This window comes from Pagrus major, chromosome 1 (genome assembly GCF_040436345.1).
Source record: "Pagrus major chromosome 1, Pma_NU_1.0".
Lineage (NCBI taxonomy): Eukaryota > Metazoa > Chordata > Actinopteri > Spariformes > Sparidae > Pagrus > Pagrus major.
Window position 1 is genome coordinate 15,093,741 of NC_133215.1, and position 18,523 is coordinate 15,112,263.

At 41.0% G+C, this 18,523-nt stretch overlaps 1 protein-coding gene across 1 annotated transcript; it reads right to left on the reverse strand.

Moving 5' to 3' along the window:
• Positions 1–1,060: 1,060 nt before the first annotated feature.
• On the reverse strand, positions 1,061–17,900 carry smox (spermine oxidase). Its single transcript, XM_073479041.1, has 7 exons — positions 17,825–17,900; positions 11,250–11,484; positions 9,513–9,739; positions 6,638–6,811; positions 5,476–6,208; positions 3,073–3,233; positions 1,061–1,617 (listed from the first exon to the last, which is right to left on the reverse strand). The coding sequence occupies exons 2-7, from the start codon at positions 11,455–11,457 to the stop codon at positions 1,465–1,467; spliced, it is 1,656 nt and encodes a 551-aa protein (XP_073335142.1). The 5' UTR covers positions 11,458–11,484; positions 17,825–17,900; the 3' UTR covers positions 1,061–1,464.
• Between the last annotated feature and the right edge of the window lie 623 nt (positions 17,901–18,523).

Below are 18,523 nucleotides of genomic sequence, written 5' to 3' on the forward strand. Positions count from 1 at the left end.
TTTTAACTCAGTCTCTTCTCTGTCTCAGACAAAGAGGACTCTGGAATGTATTTTAAGACCAGTCAAGACCACAGCTGCAGGTATACCACTGAATTGTTTGATACATGCACACATGCATTTCACCTCCGCAATGCTTTTTCATTATTTTATCAAGATGTTTCTCATGGTGCACTTACACATACGCATGGCAATAAAAGAGGTGAATGAAGGAGAATTTTTATTTGTCCTCTGTGGGCGTTTTTTTTATGTGATTGTGGATCTTTTAGATCGATTTTAGGAGTGCCTATGGTTTACATGTTTCACGTTTACGGTAAGTGTGTCATGCAGTGTGGGGATCGCACTGGTCTTGGTCTAGACTCGGTCTCAACCCCTCAAAGTCTTGGTCTTGTCTCAGTTTCAATACGCTCTGGTCTTGGCCATGGCTTTGTCTCAGTTTAGGTGATCTTGACTACAGCACTGCCTCACAGCAGGCGTCTGAGAAGAGGGCGTGAACCGATGCTGTCACATTCAAAGAAAGCTGTGGTGGTGATTTCGTGGTGTTTGTTCATTATTTTGCCACTGGCACATGGTAAAATGTAAAATAATATGTAATGTGATGTGTCCTCTTTAAAACCATTGTGAACAATGAGTAACCACATAACTGTGAAATAAGTTGTTAATAAGTGGGCAGGAAATACAGGATTTTAAAACTAATTCCCTTGTTTTCTGTTGCTAATTAAAACGTTCCCACTTCTTTTCAGCCTCTGATCATGTTTGTCACTGAAGAAGAGGATTAACACTGTTGTCCTACAGAAGTGAGGACTGGGTTGAGGTCTGTTCTCACACCATCTGTCACTTTGGCACAGTATTATGGAGCCTTTTCTTTTCTTTCCATGTGCACTGACTTTCTGCCTTGCTCTCACTGATTTAAATAGACACCAACATGGTGATAGTATGGAAACCTCTCTTGCCTGTGGTTGTACTTTCCTGGAAAATATTCATGAGGAAAGAAGTAGATGCAGAGGAGATGTCGTCCGTGCAATGTTTAAATGAATAAAAAAATAAAAAACTTGTCTTGTTAGATGATGATAGAATTTTTATTTTGTTAAAACCTTCTCAATTTTTATTAAGTGTTTCCATAATTTTTAAGATAACATAACGTTACGTACAGAAGGCACTTACAAAAACAAGTTAAATTACAGATGTTGTTATCATAAACATTAAATTACTGATTAATTAAAAAAAACATAATGACAGAATGATAAAGACGAGAAATGACAGCACCATTGGCAACTTTTGAACAGTACATCTCAAATAAAATTTAGCATGATTCGAATCTACAATACAATAGAAACAATACTCATTTGTTATCAATGTAATAATGCCCGAGCTATGTTTTTAAGTATAACTTAATCATCAAGATAAAAAGCTTAAATCTCAACAGTTTTGTATTTTATTTTTCACTAGTCAGAGGTTCGTTTTATTTTACATATTAGGCTTTGTGGTTTGAGCTCTGTGCAAGTCCTGGTACATCTCTATTAGACGAGTGGCCTCCCTCTGTCCTGACAGCAAAGCACCATGGGTAGTGGAATAGTATTTTCTGTGGGTGGCCTCTCCAGCGAACAGGACCTGTAGAGGCTGAGGAAGGAGGGGGGGCAGAAGAAGAAGATGATATAAGCAAAGACAAAAGGAGAAAAGGAAGCCAGATTCAAAACAAGATCCCTCAATGTCATCCTGACGTACTTTTGGCCTCTCGTACAGTCTTTTCTATTTCAATCGTTTGTCAGCGCCTTACATGCGGCAGGCTACGGTAACTTTCCCGAGGGCTCTGACAGGACTTCGGCGGAGGGGTCATGCCGTTCCTTCAGCACTGTCAAGTGAGCACACGAACCCCTCCGCCCTCCCACCCCCCTCCGCCCTGGACGAATCAGGTTTCATTGGCTAGACTTCTAGCGAGGAATCGACCTTCATAACCCCCCCTGACACCAGCTGTATTTGCTCTGCATGTGCTGCGATGTGACATGCTAGTGATGACACCGCCGCATTAGCCAGATGCTCTCAAGAGTGCGAGCAAGGGATTGTAAACAACCAAGTGTGCAGTCAGTGAAAACACCGCTGTAGAGGGGAGCATTCAGATTGAATACTGTGGTGACACTTTATAATAAATGGCATATTTATACAATACATAAATGTTTATTTCCTTACAATAACTGTGTTTATAGATGAACTACACAGTACTTATTAACTATTTACAATGTTTAATAAACACCAGTTGCAACTCTACCATAAACAATTGCTTAAATGGTTAATAATTAGGATTAACTTCAGTGTCTCCAAGTTGCATTATCGTTGGTGCCACTGTTGCAAAGACACCTGGATTGTTTAAGTTTTCCTCAGAGTCGCAAATAACAACAACACAGGACAAAACGTGAGTTTATTCAATCAGTTAGTCTGTAAGAGAAATGGATTAGTTAACCTTCCTTTTCCCGGGAGGTTTCTTGCTTGGTGGCGGACCAAATTGTACAGTGATAGCGAGGTTTATAGAGAGAAAACTTGTCTATTGCCAGTTTAGCTTTAAATCTATCATTTATCAATGATTGTCATTATTACGTGCTACCAAGAATTAGTTTTAAAATATTAAAGTAGCATTACACTTCATTCTACATGGTCCTTGTTGACCCATCATTTCCTAGAAGGGAACTGATCTGTCACTGTAAATTCAGATTTCTACTTTTTTTCTTTTTTTTGTAACAAGGACACATAAATGACGATGATACGGGTTAAAAATGCAGATGTGCGTGGAGAAGTTTAGGCATGGAAGTATTCGAGTCATTAACTGTGTTTACATGCGCACGAGGATCCTGCTTTTGAGTATATTTGGGATACGGTGTTTACATGGATGGTTATTCATGTCTCTGTTTACATGATCATTACAGTGTCCACTTTGAGATGAAGATGAAGGTTTTTAGACAGAACTCTGTAATTTAGTTATAATTCCAGAGAAAATAGAGACCGTTTTAGTCAGTACACTGCCAGTCAGCTGAACGTACATAAATGAGAATTTTGTCAAACCCCCTGTGTGTGTTGTCTTACCGAAGCCTTGGTGCTGTTGGCATAAGGCAGCGGCATGGCCAGCCTCTCGCAGTCCTCGCCGCTGGATCCGACCCTGGTGAAGGAGTAGGAGCCTCGGATGAAAGGGTTACTGCCCCACGATGAGCGCAGGACACGCCAGGGCTTTGGAATGTCAGGGTTCCCTGTGGACAGACAGACAGACAGACGAGGGTGAGTCAAGACAGATAGTGGACAGACAAACGGGACATTACAGAAGCAAACCAGGCTGTAAGTCGAGGCCTTTCACTAGGACGTCCAATCTGCCAGCACTAATCAACTCGTGACCTTCTGCGAGCAGCGAGTCTATATGTAATTAAGCAACAGCTGAGGGGATTAAAGCATGTTGACCTAAATGAGCAACGTGTGTGAATGTGTGGGGGTGTAGTTTCTGTGTGTGATTTACAGACTGTATCTATAGGAAGCCCGCTGACCTCATCATGAAGTGACAGTCACTGTTTCTGCACCCACTCTGTGACCTATTTCTGAGGCAATCACTTTACTGAGTAATAATCTGAGCCTTTTCTATCAGCACATCCCTGATCTGCTGGTTGCCAGATGACAAATAGTGAGTCAACCCATATTCATCCTGTACCCTGTTACAATCAATGGTGCAATCACCTTGAAACAGCTCTGTTTTCTTTTGGATACACCCAAAAAATCCTTCTCTTGAGCAGGAAGTGGTGTGTTTCAGATAACTAACAGCAGCAACACTGGATTGAAAACACAGAGCCTGTGCTGTGTGTGTTTGTATCACAAGACAAAGGGGGGATTGATGAGATGTCAGTTAAAGTAAAGGCCTCTTCACCTGATCTAACAGGTCAATCTTTCTACTCAAATGTTTTGTTCTTTTGTGGTATTGACACCAAACCAGTTAGCTGCTGCTCACCAAACACAAAACCAGCACCTGAGTCATTTAGCAGATATTTTTCTTATTAAAAGTTACTGACGTCACAACTGACCCAACCCGAGTCATGGATTTTGTGAGTCACTGAGCTGACAGTTTCAGCCTTCCAAGGCTATCATGTTAGTTCTAGATTACTGAGTCTTTGCGTGAGCTTTACTAGAAGAGAGTTATTAAAGCAGTGGGATCTTTTACAAAAAAATAACTTGTCATTGTGAGAAGTTCTTTGGCTGGATAATGTCACTGTTTGGGTTTTTTGCTTTGTTGGTTTCCTGTTTTATTTTGTAGTTATATCCTCATGTGTCTACTTCCTCACTTTGTCTGTTTTCCCGCACTTTTTGTTCCCAACCGTGGGTTTCATTAGTTAATCAGTGCCTGTGTATTCAGGCCGTGTGTCCCCCTGTCTCTTTGCTGGTTCCTCTGTTTTGAGCCTCTGTTTCCTGGTCCTGTCTTACCATCAGGTTTTCCTGCATTTGCTTCCTGATTCCTCGTGTTACATTTTGTTATTTGCTCTTGGATTACTCCTGTTTTGTTGTGTGCCTTTTGTCTGCCATTGTCGCTCGTATTTTGGATTTGGGTTTTTGGACAGTTTTCGTCAAAGCTTGCTTTTTGTTTTCAACCAGCCTGGTTTTCAAGTGTCTGCATTTGGTTAACTTTGTGTTAAACCTGACAGATAATGATTGTAAATAAACCAGTCAGAGTATCTAAAAGTGTAGATAAATGCAGCTCAGTCACCAGAATACAATTTCTACAATTCGTGACTTCTAAGCCAGTGACCACAATTCAATTGTGCATTTTGACACGACTGGGTATTTTTAAAGGAGGCCTCAGGACAATTTCCAGCCGTGTTTGTGGCGACAAAATACTGGTGTTTTTAAGGCCCTTACCATTTGTGGCAAAAAATTTTAAGCCAAAAATGTGTTTCTTCCTTAACCTAACCAGAATGAATGTGCATTGCAAACGAGGGGTGGAAATAACTAATTACATCCACTCAAATTACTGTAATTAAGTACCCTGACATATGGACAAAACACAAAACAGTTCAGCAGGCGCAGGCTTGGAGGCTTGACAATGACCACTCAGCAGAACAGATGAGGAGTTGGGAGTAATTTAGACCGAAGATTTTTGATTGAATGCCTGCTATTGATCATGCATTGAACAATCAACGGGTAAAAAGTAACTAATACTTTTGGTAGCGTTTGAGAAGAACACTTTGTTCTTTTACCTCGTTATTATTTTAATAGTAGCAACGGTAATTTTACTTGTAATTGAGTAATATTTCAGTAATGTAACTGTACTCATACTTGAGATTTTCAGTACTCTTTCCACGACTTTTGCTGACATTTATTCTGGTGATTTAGAGCATGAGATCATCTTCATCTTTCTAGAGAACCCACACAAGCTTCTGTGGTGTGAACAGAATGTATTCTGTGTAACATTTGCCCACAATGCTCAGCTGTTTCCTCTTATGTGCATGTCCTGACCTGTAAAGCGCCTCAGCAGCTCAGTGCAGGTCTCAGCCACTGTTTCATCATCGCAGCGCTCCATGTACAGCGCCTCCTGCCCACAGATCCAGCCACTCAGCATGTAGCCGTAGCGCTCGGGCGGGTAGAGGACGTCAAAGCTGCAGATCTTCTTGTACCACAGCTCCTCAGGGTAAGCCAGCTGTTCTAGCTGAGCCTCATCCTCCCACACGAACTGGATGCTGTTGCACTCTGGGCTCCAGAAGGGCTCCTCGAACTCTAGGAATATCTTATCGGTGGTGCTGATGCCCAGCTTCTCGATGGCGAGCACTTTGTCCTCAGGCAGAGACGGGGAGAACATGGCCTCGTGGTTCCCCTTCAGGACGCCCAGAGACGCTGTGATGATCACGTGGTCGGCTGCGATCCACTCCTCGTCCTGGCACTCCACGTAAATGGGATGACCGAGGATGAGAGGGTCGTCATGAGGTTGGCAGCTGTGGTTGTTCTCGTTGTGGTTGGAGTCGCTGCTCTTGGCGATCACCTCCCGATGCTGGGCTGAGTAGTTCCAGTGGATGCAGCGGACCGGTTTGCTAAGGCAGATGGTGCGGGAGGGGATGTCCTGGGCCAGGAGCTGCACGATCTTCATGAAACCTTCAGGAATGACGTAATGTGCACCAGGGATCTCTGTCCACTCACCAAACTCACTCAGAGACACCTCATCCATACTGGGAGAGCTGCTTTCACAACTCTCCACCTGAAACATGAGAACATTTCAACACAGAGTCAATTGTATTCTTACCATATATCTCCACAGCATCAGTCTGACTGAACATGTTTAAACATGCTGGGAACACATATGCTTCATTGAGACAACACCTGCTCGTGTCGGTTATCGAAAAGCAAAAATATGTTCCTGTTTCTGCCTCATTAAATGTGTGCCAGCATGGTCGAGGTTACCTGGTGGCTACTGTGCCACCGTCTCTTCACGGCTACATTTTCACAACACGTTTCCTGTGTTAGTAAGTGGGCGGGAGCGTATGGCGGAGCACTAATAAAGCACTCACGTAGATATACTGAATGTCTATTTAATGTTTGTTTTTAGGGAAAATTAAAAGAGAATCCGAGGAGGTGATACAGTGTTGGTCATTAACAGGTAGACATGGATATGAACACACACACACACCTTGAGGTATTGTTGAAGCATGGACAGTTTGAGCTTCTTGGTGCTCTCAGAATCATCGGGATCCATCGTGATCTTCTTGCGCACCACGTCTCGCGTAAACACGCCGACGCTGTTCTGGCTCTCGGCGCAAACTGGCTTCCCATTCTGGAAGAACTCCTGAGTCAGCTCGTACACCTGCAGGTGGAAGACGAGTGAAAGGTCAGAGATGGAGGGTATTTAGGAGGAAGAGGAATGAGGAAGGATGTAAAGAAAGCAGAGGAGGTACATTAAAAAGAAATGTTGGACAAGATGCAACTTGAATGCTATGTTCTGTTTCAGTAACTTGACTGTGGTTACTGTTAATAAAGTTTGACTTAAAAGGGGCTCTTTGTAACTTTAAAGGGGCTCTATATAGCAATTTACCTGTATTCATCACTGTTTTTATTGGCCATATGTGAGTGGATTGTAACATAACGTGAAAAATTGCCGTTGCCTATACAAGCCTGTGGACAATTTGTTTATGTGGTTTAATGCTGCTGAACTGTGGATTGCTTGGGGAAGGAGTCAGGTCGGATTTTGCGGTACAGCCCAAAAGATGTGACCTGATGCACGTCATCGTTAAAATTGTTTATTTTTTATTTCTAAATGTCTTAATTTTCCCTTAATTCAGGTCATAAGATGTGGTTCTCTTAGTGACAGTAAAGTGTATTTACTGTATTCTGAATTAGTAAACTTGGGCTCCTGACAGCATTTTTTTCTATTATTCTCTGACATTTTATAGACCAAATGATTAATTTAAAATTAGATAAATTAAAAAGGATCAATAGTAAAGTAACTGCACATAAAATAATGCTCCTACTCAAGTAGAGAGGAGCTTAATCAGCTGCAGTGACAGTTGTGGTTCTGGAGAAAGAAGGTGACAATAAGGAGTGGAGCTCAGAGTACAATGACTCGCATACTGTATATGATGATGACCATGAAGATCATCAATGTGAAAGGCAGACATCTCTCTGCATTGTGTCATTCAGGGCTGAATGGCATCACAGGGAGTGATGAAGGTGTGGTGACCCTGAAGCATGGCCTTTTTGATTTCTCTTTTATTACATAAGCTACTAAAAAACACACACTGGAGATGGCAGCTTGGTGTCTTTGCACGTCTAGTCAAGTCCATTTTATTTATAAACCCCACAGTAGCAAACTTGTCTCAGCTAGCTTCACAACAAGAGAGCATGATGAAGACAATAGCTGAAAGAAAACTGGAGGAAGATGACTGACATGGCTGCTGAATGTACCAGAGGCGAGAATATCTCTGAAGCTACCTCTGTGTCTCTGAAGGGGTTTGGCGTATTAAGAATATTTGTCACAAGGAGACAGCATGTGTACTGAGGTTACACAGAAAACACAGATGTACAAGGGTTAATGAGAACAAAACGTGTTCTATACCTTCCCTCTGTAACTGCTTTTCCAGACGTGACCTACTTACAGTGCAATAGTCGTGCTCTAACAGGAGCTGCTACAGAGCAGAGAGCAGGGAACTGGACAAGGGAAAATGGCTAATCTATTAAATTCAGCATGATTTGTTGGATTTTATCTCAAGATGGCTGAAGATATATTTAATAATGTTGCCATTGATGTTTTGTGCCTTTTAACATTGTCATGGTCCTGAGTTTTGGTTTATTTCCTGTTTTATGTTGAAAGCCTCTCCTCATGTGTCTCATTTTACTTTACACTTCCTGTCTTTGTCTTTTCCCTGCCTGTTTTCTGTGCTCACCTGTGTTTCATTTGTTAATTAGGCTCTGTGTATTTAAGTCTGTGTTTTTTTCTTTCACTCTTTCTTGGTTTGTCTGCGTTCTGTGTCTGTTCCCCTGGTCCTGTGTTAGCTCCTCGTGTCCCTCGTGTTCCTGCTTTTGTTCCCCTTGACTTTCTGTTTTGTTCTTAGATTTTTGTTTCACTCTTTTGGATTCTCTTTAGCCTGGTTTTGTTGCATGCTCTTTTTAGTCTAGATTTTGATTTTTGGGCCACTTCAGCTTTGTTCATAAAGCTTGCCAACATCCAGTTTCCCCTTACACTTTCCCCTTGCGTAACTTTAATGACGCTGCATGTTGTTTATACTGAGTGAAATATTCAACGTCAAATTTCTATTTGCAGCATTCTATAAAGCTGAAATACTTTAAATGTCTTTGTGCATCATTTGATACGCATTTCCCCAAGTTCAGTCCACTGTATTCAAAATGTTGGGATCTCAACTACAATTTGAAATACAGTTTTATAGATTTTAACACTTATTGGCTGCAGAGCATTAGTTTTTACCACTGGTAACTATGGCTATGTGACATATCTTACATATTTTAAAGAAACAGTTAACCTAAAAATGAAAATTCAGTCATTATCTACACATGCTGATGGAAAGCCAGGCGAAGTTTTGTAGTCCAAAAATAATTTCTGGAGCTTCACAGCAAAAACAGGTGTAATCCAAGTCTCCAGAAGCTAACCCTTTTAGCTTAGCAGCGAGAGTGAAGAAGGCTTAAAAAAGCATATAAAAATATTTTCAATCAATTTGGACTCTCAGGGGTTCGACAGACTTAGATTAGTTAAGGCGAACTGTCTGGAGCAATTTAATGCTTTTTTCCAGTTGTTTTTTTACATTTTAAAACAAGTCTCCATCTACTTCAGTTACTTAGTGGCTGTGAAGCTCCAGAAATGTTTTATGGAGCACAAAACTTCAACCAACTATCCATCAGCATTGGGGTGAGTAGATAATGACTGCATTTTAATTTTTGGATGAACTGTTCCTTTAATGTTCTGCAGGCTGAACAGTTAGTCCATGTACACATTCATCTGTGCACATAAGCATGAATTCACATGTGTACCTGTGTGCATATGTGGCCCCCCTCACCTCGTTGTACAGGTCACTGAACTCCTCCACCAGGTCCTTGGGGATCCTCTTCCCGGCATTGGTCTGGTAATGAGCCACACCATTCTTGGCGTACAGGCTGATGCGTCCCACGCTCCTCTCCTCGTCCGTGGTGTCCTCCAGCAGCCCGTTGTCCTCCGCCAGGTGGTACACTGGGTTCCCATTGGCACCATGAATCCAGGTGGCTCCAAGCTCCAAAGTTGCTGTTCCTACAAAAAAAAAAAACACACACGGATTACTATGAATTTGGAAAAAATGATCTCTTTCAAATCAACATCTCCTGAATGAAACTTTTTATCACTCTGCTTTTGTAAAGGCACATTCACACTTGAGTGTTAGATAACTGGACAGTTCAAGAGGAGGTCAACTCTATTAACACACTGCACCCTGAGGCCCACTGGACTACCATTAATTTAATATTCTTCCTGAGGATGATGCCATCACACACTGTATGTTTTGTACAGCCGTTTATATAATAAAAACAGGCCACTGCAAAGACAGAATTGGCAGAAATGCATCTATGATTATGTAACGTCTAAGCGCATAAACACGCATTTACATAACAGATGTAGTTATTTGTGTGCCTGACATATGGCTTTACATTTAACAGCGCAGTATGAGTGTGTTTCTACATGTGACCTCTTTTATGGTCATATGGTTTAAGCACCATGAGCAGATGCTGTTTCATGCTCCTTTTGTTCTTGCCAGCTGAAAGTATTCACATAATGGAAATCACCAGCATTCAACTTTCGTCGACCTGCAGTTCAGTCGACTTTGTTGGGAAAATCTACCAGCGTCGCTCAAGCATATCAACTGAACAAACTCTGTTATTTCCCTTGGAGCCAGACATGCGTCCAATCCAAGTGTATTAATTCAGCTTATTTAGGGGAAGTTGATGGAGCGATTGTATGGCTGGCTGATTGGACCGTTTTCTAAAAGACGTACTGTACTTAAATATTAAAGATAAAACTGTTTGTGCAGCATGGCTCCTTAACGTGTAACTTCAACTTGTATCAATAGATTCTTTGTTCATGTATCAGCAGTGCTTTAGATGGATCTCTAAATGCAAAAACAATCTCTGGTGGCCATAGTATTATTACAGCAGTAAAGAAGTCAGACTAAATAGTCGTGAAGTTACGTCACATACATAACGTAACTACGGCTCGGCAAGTAACGTAGGTATGTTCGTAACTGAATGTACATAAGTAATGTAGTTATTTTAACCCAAACAACCATGTTTGTCGAGGCCTAACCAAGCAGTTTTCTTGCCTAAACCTAACCAAGCAGCGAGCGTACAACAAACATCCAGTACGCCTGTCACTGATATGCTGCAACAGTCATGTTGTTTTGGGAGTGACTGGTAATCAACCTATTCACTTGTTTTGATGTGAGCATATATTGCTTAAATATTGCTTCAAAACTAAAGTTTTAGACATTTAGATATTGGTTGGAGAGGAGAGGTAAAGTCTATAACAAACCATGAAATTGCGATATGTTAAGAAGAAAAAAGATAAGGTAAGTTAAACCTTTCGTGTAGTTCTGTGTTCTGTGAATGTGTTTTAACAGTTCACGATTCAGCCTGCATGTGAATTAATGCATTTCACTCAGGTTTTATACTGTAGGTGTCTATTTTGCACACTTACACTGTTAAGGCGTCATAAAAAAGTTTAACACAAAGTTTAAGGTAACAACAAGTAAACAAAGGGCACATCTTCTCACCGTGCTGAACACTTTGAACTCTCCCGCCGACGTGGTCTGATGCCTCTAGGACAGTGACATCCGTGAAGCCGTTTTTCAGTAATGTCCTAGTCGCAGCAAGGCCGGCCAAGCCAGCGCCGATCACTACTATTCGAGGCTGCCGATGTGTGCGTAGGCCGCTACTAAGAGGATCATCAGTGCTGTCTGAGGAAATTTCACAACTTTGCATGCCGTCCAAGCTCCTCTTCGATTAAGTCTGAGGACAAAGGAAAGAAAAGGACCCGTTAGTTAGATGCCCATATTAGCAGAAGACAATACTGAGTGAAAGAGAGATTTTTGAGTTGTCTGAAATACCTTGAAAAATATATACTGTATCCTTTGATGTAGCTAACTCATGACTGCAAACACTGCTGGGTTGGGTGACATTTGGTATTACCTCCTGTGCACTCCTGTATCATATTCCCGCTGGTTATTTTTTAGCTACTGATCACCGTTGCTGACACAGACTGTTTGGTTGGTAAATGTTGTCCACATTTAAGCGATTACCAAAGTCAATATAAAGGATTTTTTGAAACATCACAGAAAAAAATCAACAAAATTGTGTTCTGAAACTATGGAGCACCTGAAGTCCTGATAGACTCTTCTTTATCTTTAAGTCTCATGCCTCACAAGATATGGATCTTATCTGCACAAGGTCCTATCTCGCCAAAGTGAACCCAGTGTACCTCCTGGCATGTAATATATAATCTACACGATAACACTTCGTGTAAGCATGATATTAGATTAATCTTGTCAGCACAAAAAATTATCTTTTGCTCACAAGGTATCAACCTTGTGAGCAAAAGATAATATGTTGTGCAAACAGGTTATTAACCTGTTCACACATGACAATAAAAAAAGTATGCTGTAAAAATGATGACGATGAGTTGGATGACTGTACTGTACAGAGTTCACGTCATTAAAGAAACATAATCAGCATACAATTGGCATTGTTTGAGAGTTAAAACTCATCTGAGACAACTGTGACAAAGTTGATGTTACTAAGTTGGGTAAACTAGATATTTTAGGTAGACTCAACTGTAGATGAAGTACTTTAAGCATCAGAATTCCAGTTGAAAGAAATTAGGAAATTGTGTTGACTCAACTAGACAATTCTGTAGGAAACAAATGTTTGTTACGTTACGTAAACCGAAGAATTTAAGAACTGAATTAATATCAAGTTTATATGACAAGAAAAATTTGTTTTGAATCATAATTACCTCAACTTGTCAACTCAAATTCAGTCAACTTAAAACATTTAAAGCAGCCTGCACACAAACTTTTATTAAGTTAAAACAACTTTTTTTTTTACAGTGTAATTTCACTGAAAATATATAAACCGTTGCAGTGAGATCTGTGGATTATCCAGAGAGTCAAAAAGACAAAACACATTGTGGAAAGACACAAAACTGTCAATGTTTAAATCTGATATTTCAGTGCTGTGAGGCCCACAAGCCAAATCCCCCTTACCTCCACTGTGGAGGCAGAAATCTTAGAAACGTATCTCAAAACTTGGCATGACTAGATACAATTTTGTTATACGAACCGATCCTTTAAAGAAAAAAAAAAGATAAATGCAGCCTCAATTTTTCACACAGATAATTTGGCCTCTTCGGAGCTCTTGTTTCTCATTAAGTGCTTACTACACAGAAGCCTTTTACAGCTGATACGTTATCAGCATTCACCGGAATATGACCTACATTTACAGCTGTATTTGTAACAGATTAACTTAATTAAGAATCTTTCTACATGACAGGATTTCATTATTCTGTCTTCCTGCTGTTGTGTAACCTTTTGTCCGACACTGTTTAGTGAGCTCAAATCAGAAGTCCTGACACAACCTTGTTATTTCTGTCACAAAAATAGACAATATATACAATCAAAAACTACATTTCTCTAAAAATTATGCTAAAATTGTTCAGGGACACTAACATTCAGAGTGAAGAATAATACAAAACACAAGCAACCTTGTTATTCCAGTACACAAAGCAGCTTGCTGTGAATGTATGGACAGCTGTGTGTGAGAATAACACAGTGGGAGTCTATTCAGAAGACACCCCTGTTAACCCAACAGAGAGATTTACAAAGGACAGTAATGGTAAGTGGCAGTAAGTGTTATCTGAGAGCTTTAAATATGAATTGGGTCTGTTTTTTCTAGGTCTGACATGTAGGAGAAACAATATCAAGTTCTCCGAGGCCCTGTTACACAACACACACATGCACACACACACATACATGTATACTCCCTGCTTTGTTCCCACAGCAACACTGGACACAGGATAGTACATATGGTGTAGAAAATACACACTGAGTTTCCCTCAGCGGATCTGAATATCTAACTGGAACTGGTGCGGTGCCATGTTCATCTGTTCATCTTAAAGGAGACATTTTATGCTCATTTCCTGGTTCAAAATTTCATTTTGGGTTGCTACTAGAATGGGTTTATATGCTTTATACTATGAATTTTCTCATAGTGTGCAGCGGCACTGTACTCCCCGTCTGTCTGAGAGGCTTTGTTGCAGTTCTTGCCTCTTTAAGGCCCCTCCTCCTGCTCTGATTGGTCAGCTCATACATGCCTGAGTCAGCTTCCAATTAGCTTCACTTCGACCGTGAATATAGGCATAAATTATGAAAATATGTGACATGGTGACGTAGGGGGATGTCAAAAAGTCACAGATTTAAAGGCGGGGCTACTGACGAGGCATTTCAGGAGCAGTGTTTTCCGTGGGAGAGACGAGCTCCTGTTGGTGTGATATTTGGACTTTGTAAAGTCACACACTGAAGGAAAGGAAAAAAAACAAAAAAGCCTCCTTTAAATTATATGAGGTCCTCTGATTGGCAAGAACTCTACAAATCAAAGCACTGGGATTACAGATTACTGTACCCAAGATGGAGGCTATCATCACTTGCTTTGAACCTTGACTCAACTTCTGAGAAACTGTGTTGTAAGCAAGTTGTCAGTCTTGACAACTCAGCTGGATGAGTCACATGATCAACAAGAGCTGACAAAGAGGAAGCAACCAGCCAACTCTGCAAGAAAAGATGCTTATGGATGACATATGTTGAAGTAAGAACGAAACTGTGATGTCAATCTAAAGAGGACATATGCAGGGATTTCTGTAAAGCTCTATAGGTTCCTGTTTCATACTGACCTCCTACACAGATGTTGATTACAGCTGCTAATCTGGAAGGGTCAACACGCAACATCTGACTTCATGACCCTCGTCCTGAATGTGGGTCGGGCTTGGCACAGATTTATTGAGCAGGCATTTCTATGAGAAGTGTTATTATGAATTCTAATTTTTCAGGAAACAAAATCTGTCTGCTGTCTGAGATTCTGTTTGTAATGGAGTTTCCATCATCTCATTTCCAAGAGTTTTAGTCCACTGACCCATATTGCGAAATCGACTCCCAAGACTTCCCAACACATCACTGCTAAACCACAGACTTACACTCAATTACATCGTTGTACGTGCCAAATGAAGCCTAGTTTCAGTTTCAGTTCTGTGTCTTCCTCTGAAACTAATCTCAGCCATGAATGCTTTGAATTAAATCTGTGCAGTGAGGACGATGTTAATCATCAGCTGGGTTTCCAGAATCTGACCAGAAAAGTTGATGCAACACCAACATGAATAGACTCATTCTTGGGCGTCAAAGAAAAGTACAGGGTGATGTAAGGTGATGTTGGTTCAACCTGTCTTTGTGTATTTTTGTAACAACAATATTAATAGAGGAATGACAGTCAAGCCTTTCTGTCCCTTGTACATCAGAGTATATGAATAATAATGGTTTTATAACCTCAGTCACGTGAAGTTATATAATTGCTATAGGGTACAAAATGCAGATATATGAAAATGTTCCCCAGGGACCAGCTCTCTCTTTATTTATTCATTTATTTATTATGTAGCTTTAAAGATTCAGTTTTCACTCAGAATGTATGTCTTATTGTTGGGCTTGGCCTATAAAATAAAGCTTGTTTCATTCAAAAATCCACCTGTTTCGATTAAGATTTTAAAACTAACGACGGATCTAATTCAGAGGCAGCGCCCGATGACTTCACCCTCTGGCCTCTCTGACAGATTGTGCATCACTCCCGTGGTTGCTTGTAATTCCACGGCTGGTAAATACACTCGCCACATGCCACCACTCTGCGCTTTCCACCACCACCACCGCAGATTAATGTGTGGGCTGGCCTTGGGTAGATAGACGGATCAGGGTGGGGAGGATGAGGAGGGAGGGAGGGGGCTACCACTGACCTAGAAATGGCAGTACAGTGTGTCTGCTGGTGGCCTTTTCAGGAGCAGGACCGGCCTTGAGCGGGAATATCTGACATTACTGCGTCATCTCTCGGTGTTACTCTTTCCAGCTGTTTCCACACTCACATCTGCATTTCCTGTATCAGTCCCATGTGAGTATCAGCATAGGGTCAAACATTTCTACATCATAAGAAAAAAAAAAATTCCAGTGGAGCCTCAGGGCTTCGTGCCGAGGGCCAGACATTCCACACTTCTTTCCCAGCTCTACTTTTCCCAAGCTGGGATGATGGAGTGGAGACACCACCACCAACACCAACACCACCGCCACCACACACACACACACACACGCTCCACCGCCGTGCTACTGTACACCACACTGGTTGTTTCCTCGGTGCAGATAAAGAGTTCCCTGACACTATTGCAGTATTCCCAAAGACACACACAAGTGACAGAGACTCAGAGAAAAGGCTCAACATGTTTAATTCTGTCACTTCTTGACATCACACTGTCACCATGTCAACATTTGTATCATTTAGGTCTATTTTCACGGCAGTAAGGAAGTTAACTGGAAGCTGAAAACACAACAGAGCCGACAGGAAACACGATGAGTGGCGCTGACTCAGGCGTGTGTGAGTTGACCAATCAGAGGAGACAGGGAATTCGGGGGTGAGTACAGTGCTGCACGTTTTCAGGTTTTCAGCTCGAGAAAACTGATGTGTTTTCGATCACTAAAGCATTTAAACCTAAAAATGAGCCTAATATGTCTCTTAAATGATCCAATAAAATACAAAATGATTTTAAGAAATAAATCGGAATTCTACTTTGTTTGTTTTCGTAATACCGTCGTGTGACATGGCTCGTTGTGACGTGCGACACTGGATGCGATGCGCCGTCTCTTTTGCAGTCAGTGCTTCAGCCAGTATCCATATTTCAGTTTCATGTGTACACCTACACTAAATGGTTTAAAAGGGTATGTGGAGAACGACAGACTAATAGCGTAAGATAACGTAAGAGAAGGTCCTCGGGGGTAGGAATATACAAAGAGAATAAAAAATAGTACTCAAATAAAATAGAATATAAATGCTATATACAGTAGATGGATATGTGTGTATATACCTGTGCAATGTTGTGTTAATGTGGAAAAATGTCCCGAGAAATGTTCTGAGGCCTAAACAAAGTGACATTTTCCCCTTTAGGCAAACTTTAACTTTGTGGTCGCGAGTCGATTGTGTGCGCTGATTTGTGAAAGACAAACACCCTGCTGTGAGCCTGTGGTGAGAAACTACTAACTGTTGTCTTTTGTTACTGAATACCTAACACACCACACAAAATGTTGGACTGTGTGTTCTCACGTCAGCTGCACCTTCGATTATTATAAATTAATTAATCATTCACCAATGCTTTATAGATTCATTATGAGTGAGGCTGTAAGAAAAAATGTGGTTGCACTTACATCTACTTTCAATAAACAATTTGTTCACTTCTGCAGGCTTTTCAGGCTGTGAGGAACCTCTGACACAGAAAGGGTTAACCCCATTTTAAAGATTTCTTTCCTGACCTAACCTGACCTGTTTTATACATGTCAGCTTGCTTGAAAGTGGTGCCAAAATGCGAATAATGAAAGAAAAGAAAATTCTGATCAGAGTAGAGATACATGACTGAAGACAGAGAAGGAAAAAAAAAGAAAAAAGAAGTGTTTGATGTCCTCTGTGTCATCCTATAATAACACGCTTCCTGGCTCTATATGAAGAGCATTTGCTGCCACGTATAAGCTGTGATGCCAAAGTGGCAGCAGTTTGAATCAAAGCAGACAACTTTAAACTGAGAGACTCTGAACCCGGTGATTATCTGTGATAATACAATAACACTAACTACACACATTTAAACAAATCATCAAATCAAGCGAAAATCATAAATCCACCTTGTTCCAGGCATAACAGCTGGTCCCGTTATATAGTACACACACACACACACACACACACGCACACACACACACACAGCGACCTACAATAATGCATCCGTGTCACTAACATTTGATGAGCAGTACACAGGTTGTTTTTCGTGCGGCGTTTTCCTGTCTTATCAACACAAACTGTGCTGACATTTAGTTGAACGCGTCTCCGGTCGCTCTCAGCGCTGATAACTACACTGAACCAGCTTTTCCCTCACTGTGTTTCCCAGCGATGAACGCACTGATACAGCCTGGTCAACATTTACAAGCGCGGCTCTCACCATCACCGTGTGTCTCTTATAATAACCCCCCTCCATATGTGTGTTGTTGTGGTGTCGCGGCTGGTTTACCTGACTCTCCTGTTCTTCAGCTTTAAATCCTCTGAGTGCTCCGCTCTCCTTTGTGCCGATTTTCCCTCAGACCCGGCTCCGCTTTGTATTTATGCCTGGAAACCAGAAGCAGCCAGTTTTCCCGTGGCCGCTGCCTCCTCATTAATTAAACATGAGCAGTGATGACGACAAAAGACCAGCCCTCCTCTGAGTAAGCCCGCAGTCACACTGCTGTAATACACACACACACACACACACACACACACACACACACACACACACACACACACACACTGTATCTATAAATTATATATTTTGTGATTTCATATTTCATTTGACGTAAATATTGATAATATCCTTATCGTGTCACACATAAATCTGAACACACTGTATCTTTCATGTATCCAGGCCAGTGGTGGAAAGTAACTAAGTACATTTACTCCAGCACTGTACTTGAATATTTCCTTTATATGCTATGGTATAGCTACTTTATTCCACTGCATGTATGTGATAACTTAATTCACTTGTTAATTTATAGATAGATAGATAGATAGATAGATAGATAGATAGATAGATAGATAGATAGATAGATAGATAGATAGATAGATAGATACTGTAAGTACCACAAAACAGGTTGAAACAATTGAAAAATGATGCCATACAAAACTTATCCAAGTAAAGTTTTTAGATGAGTTCAAAGGACCCAGTAAACAGCTTCAA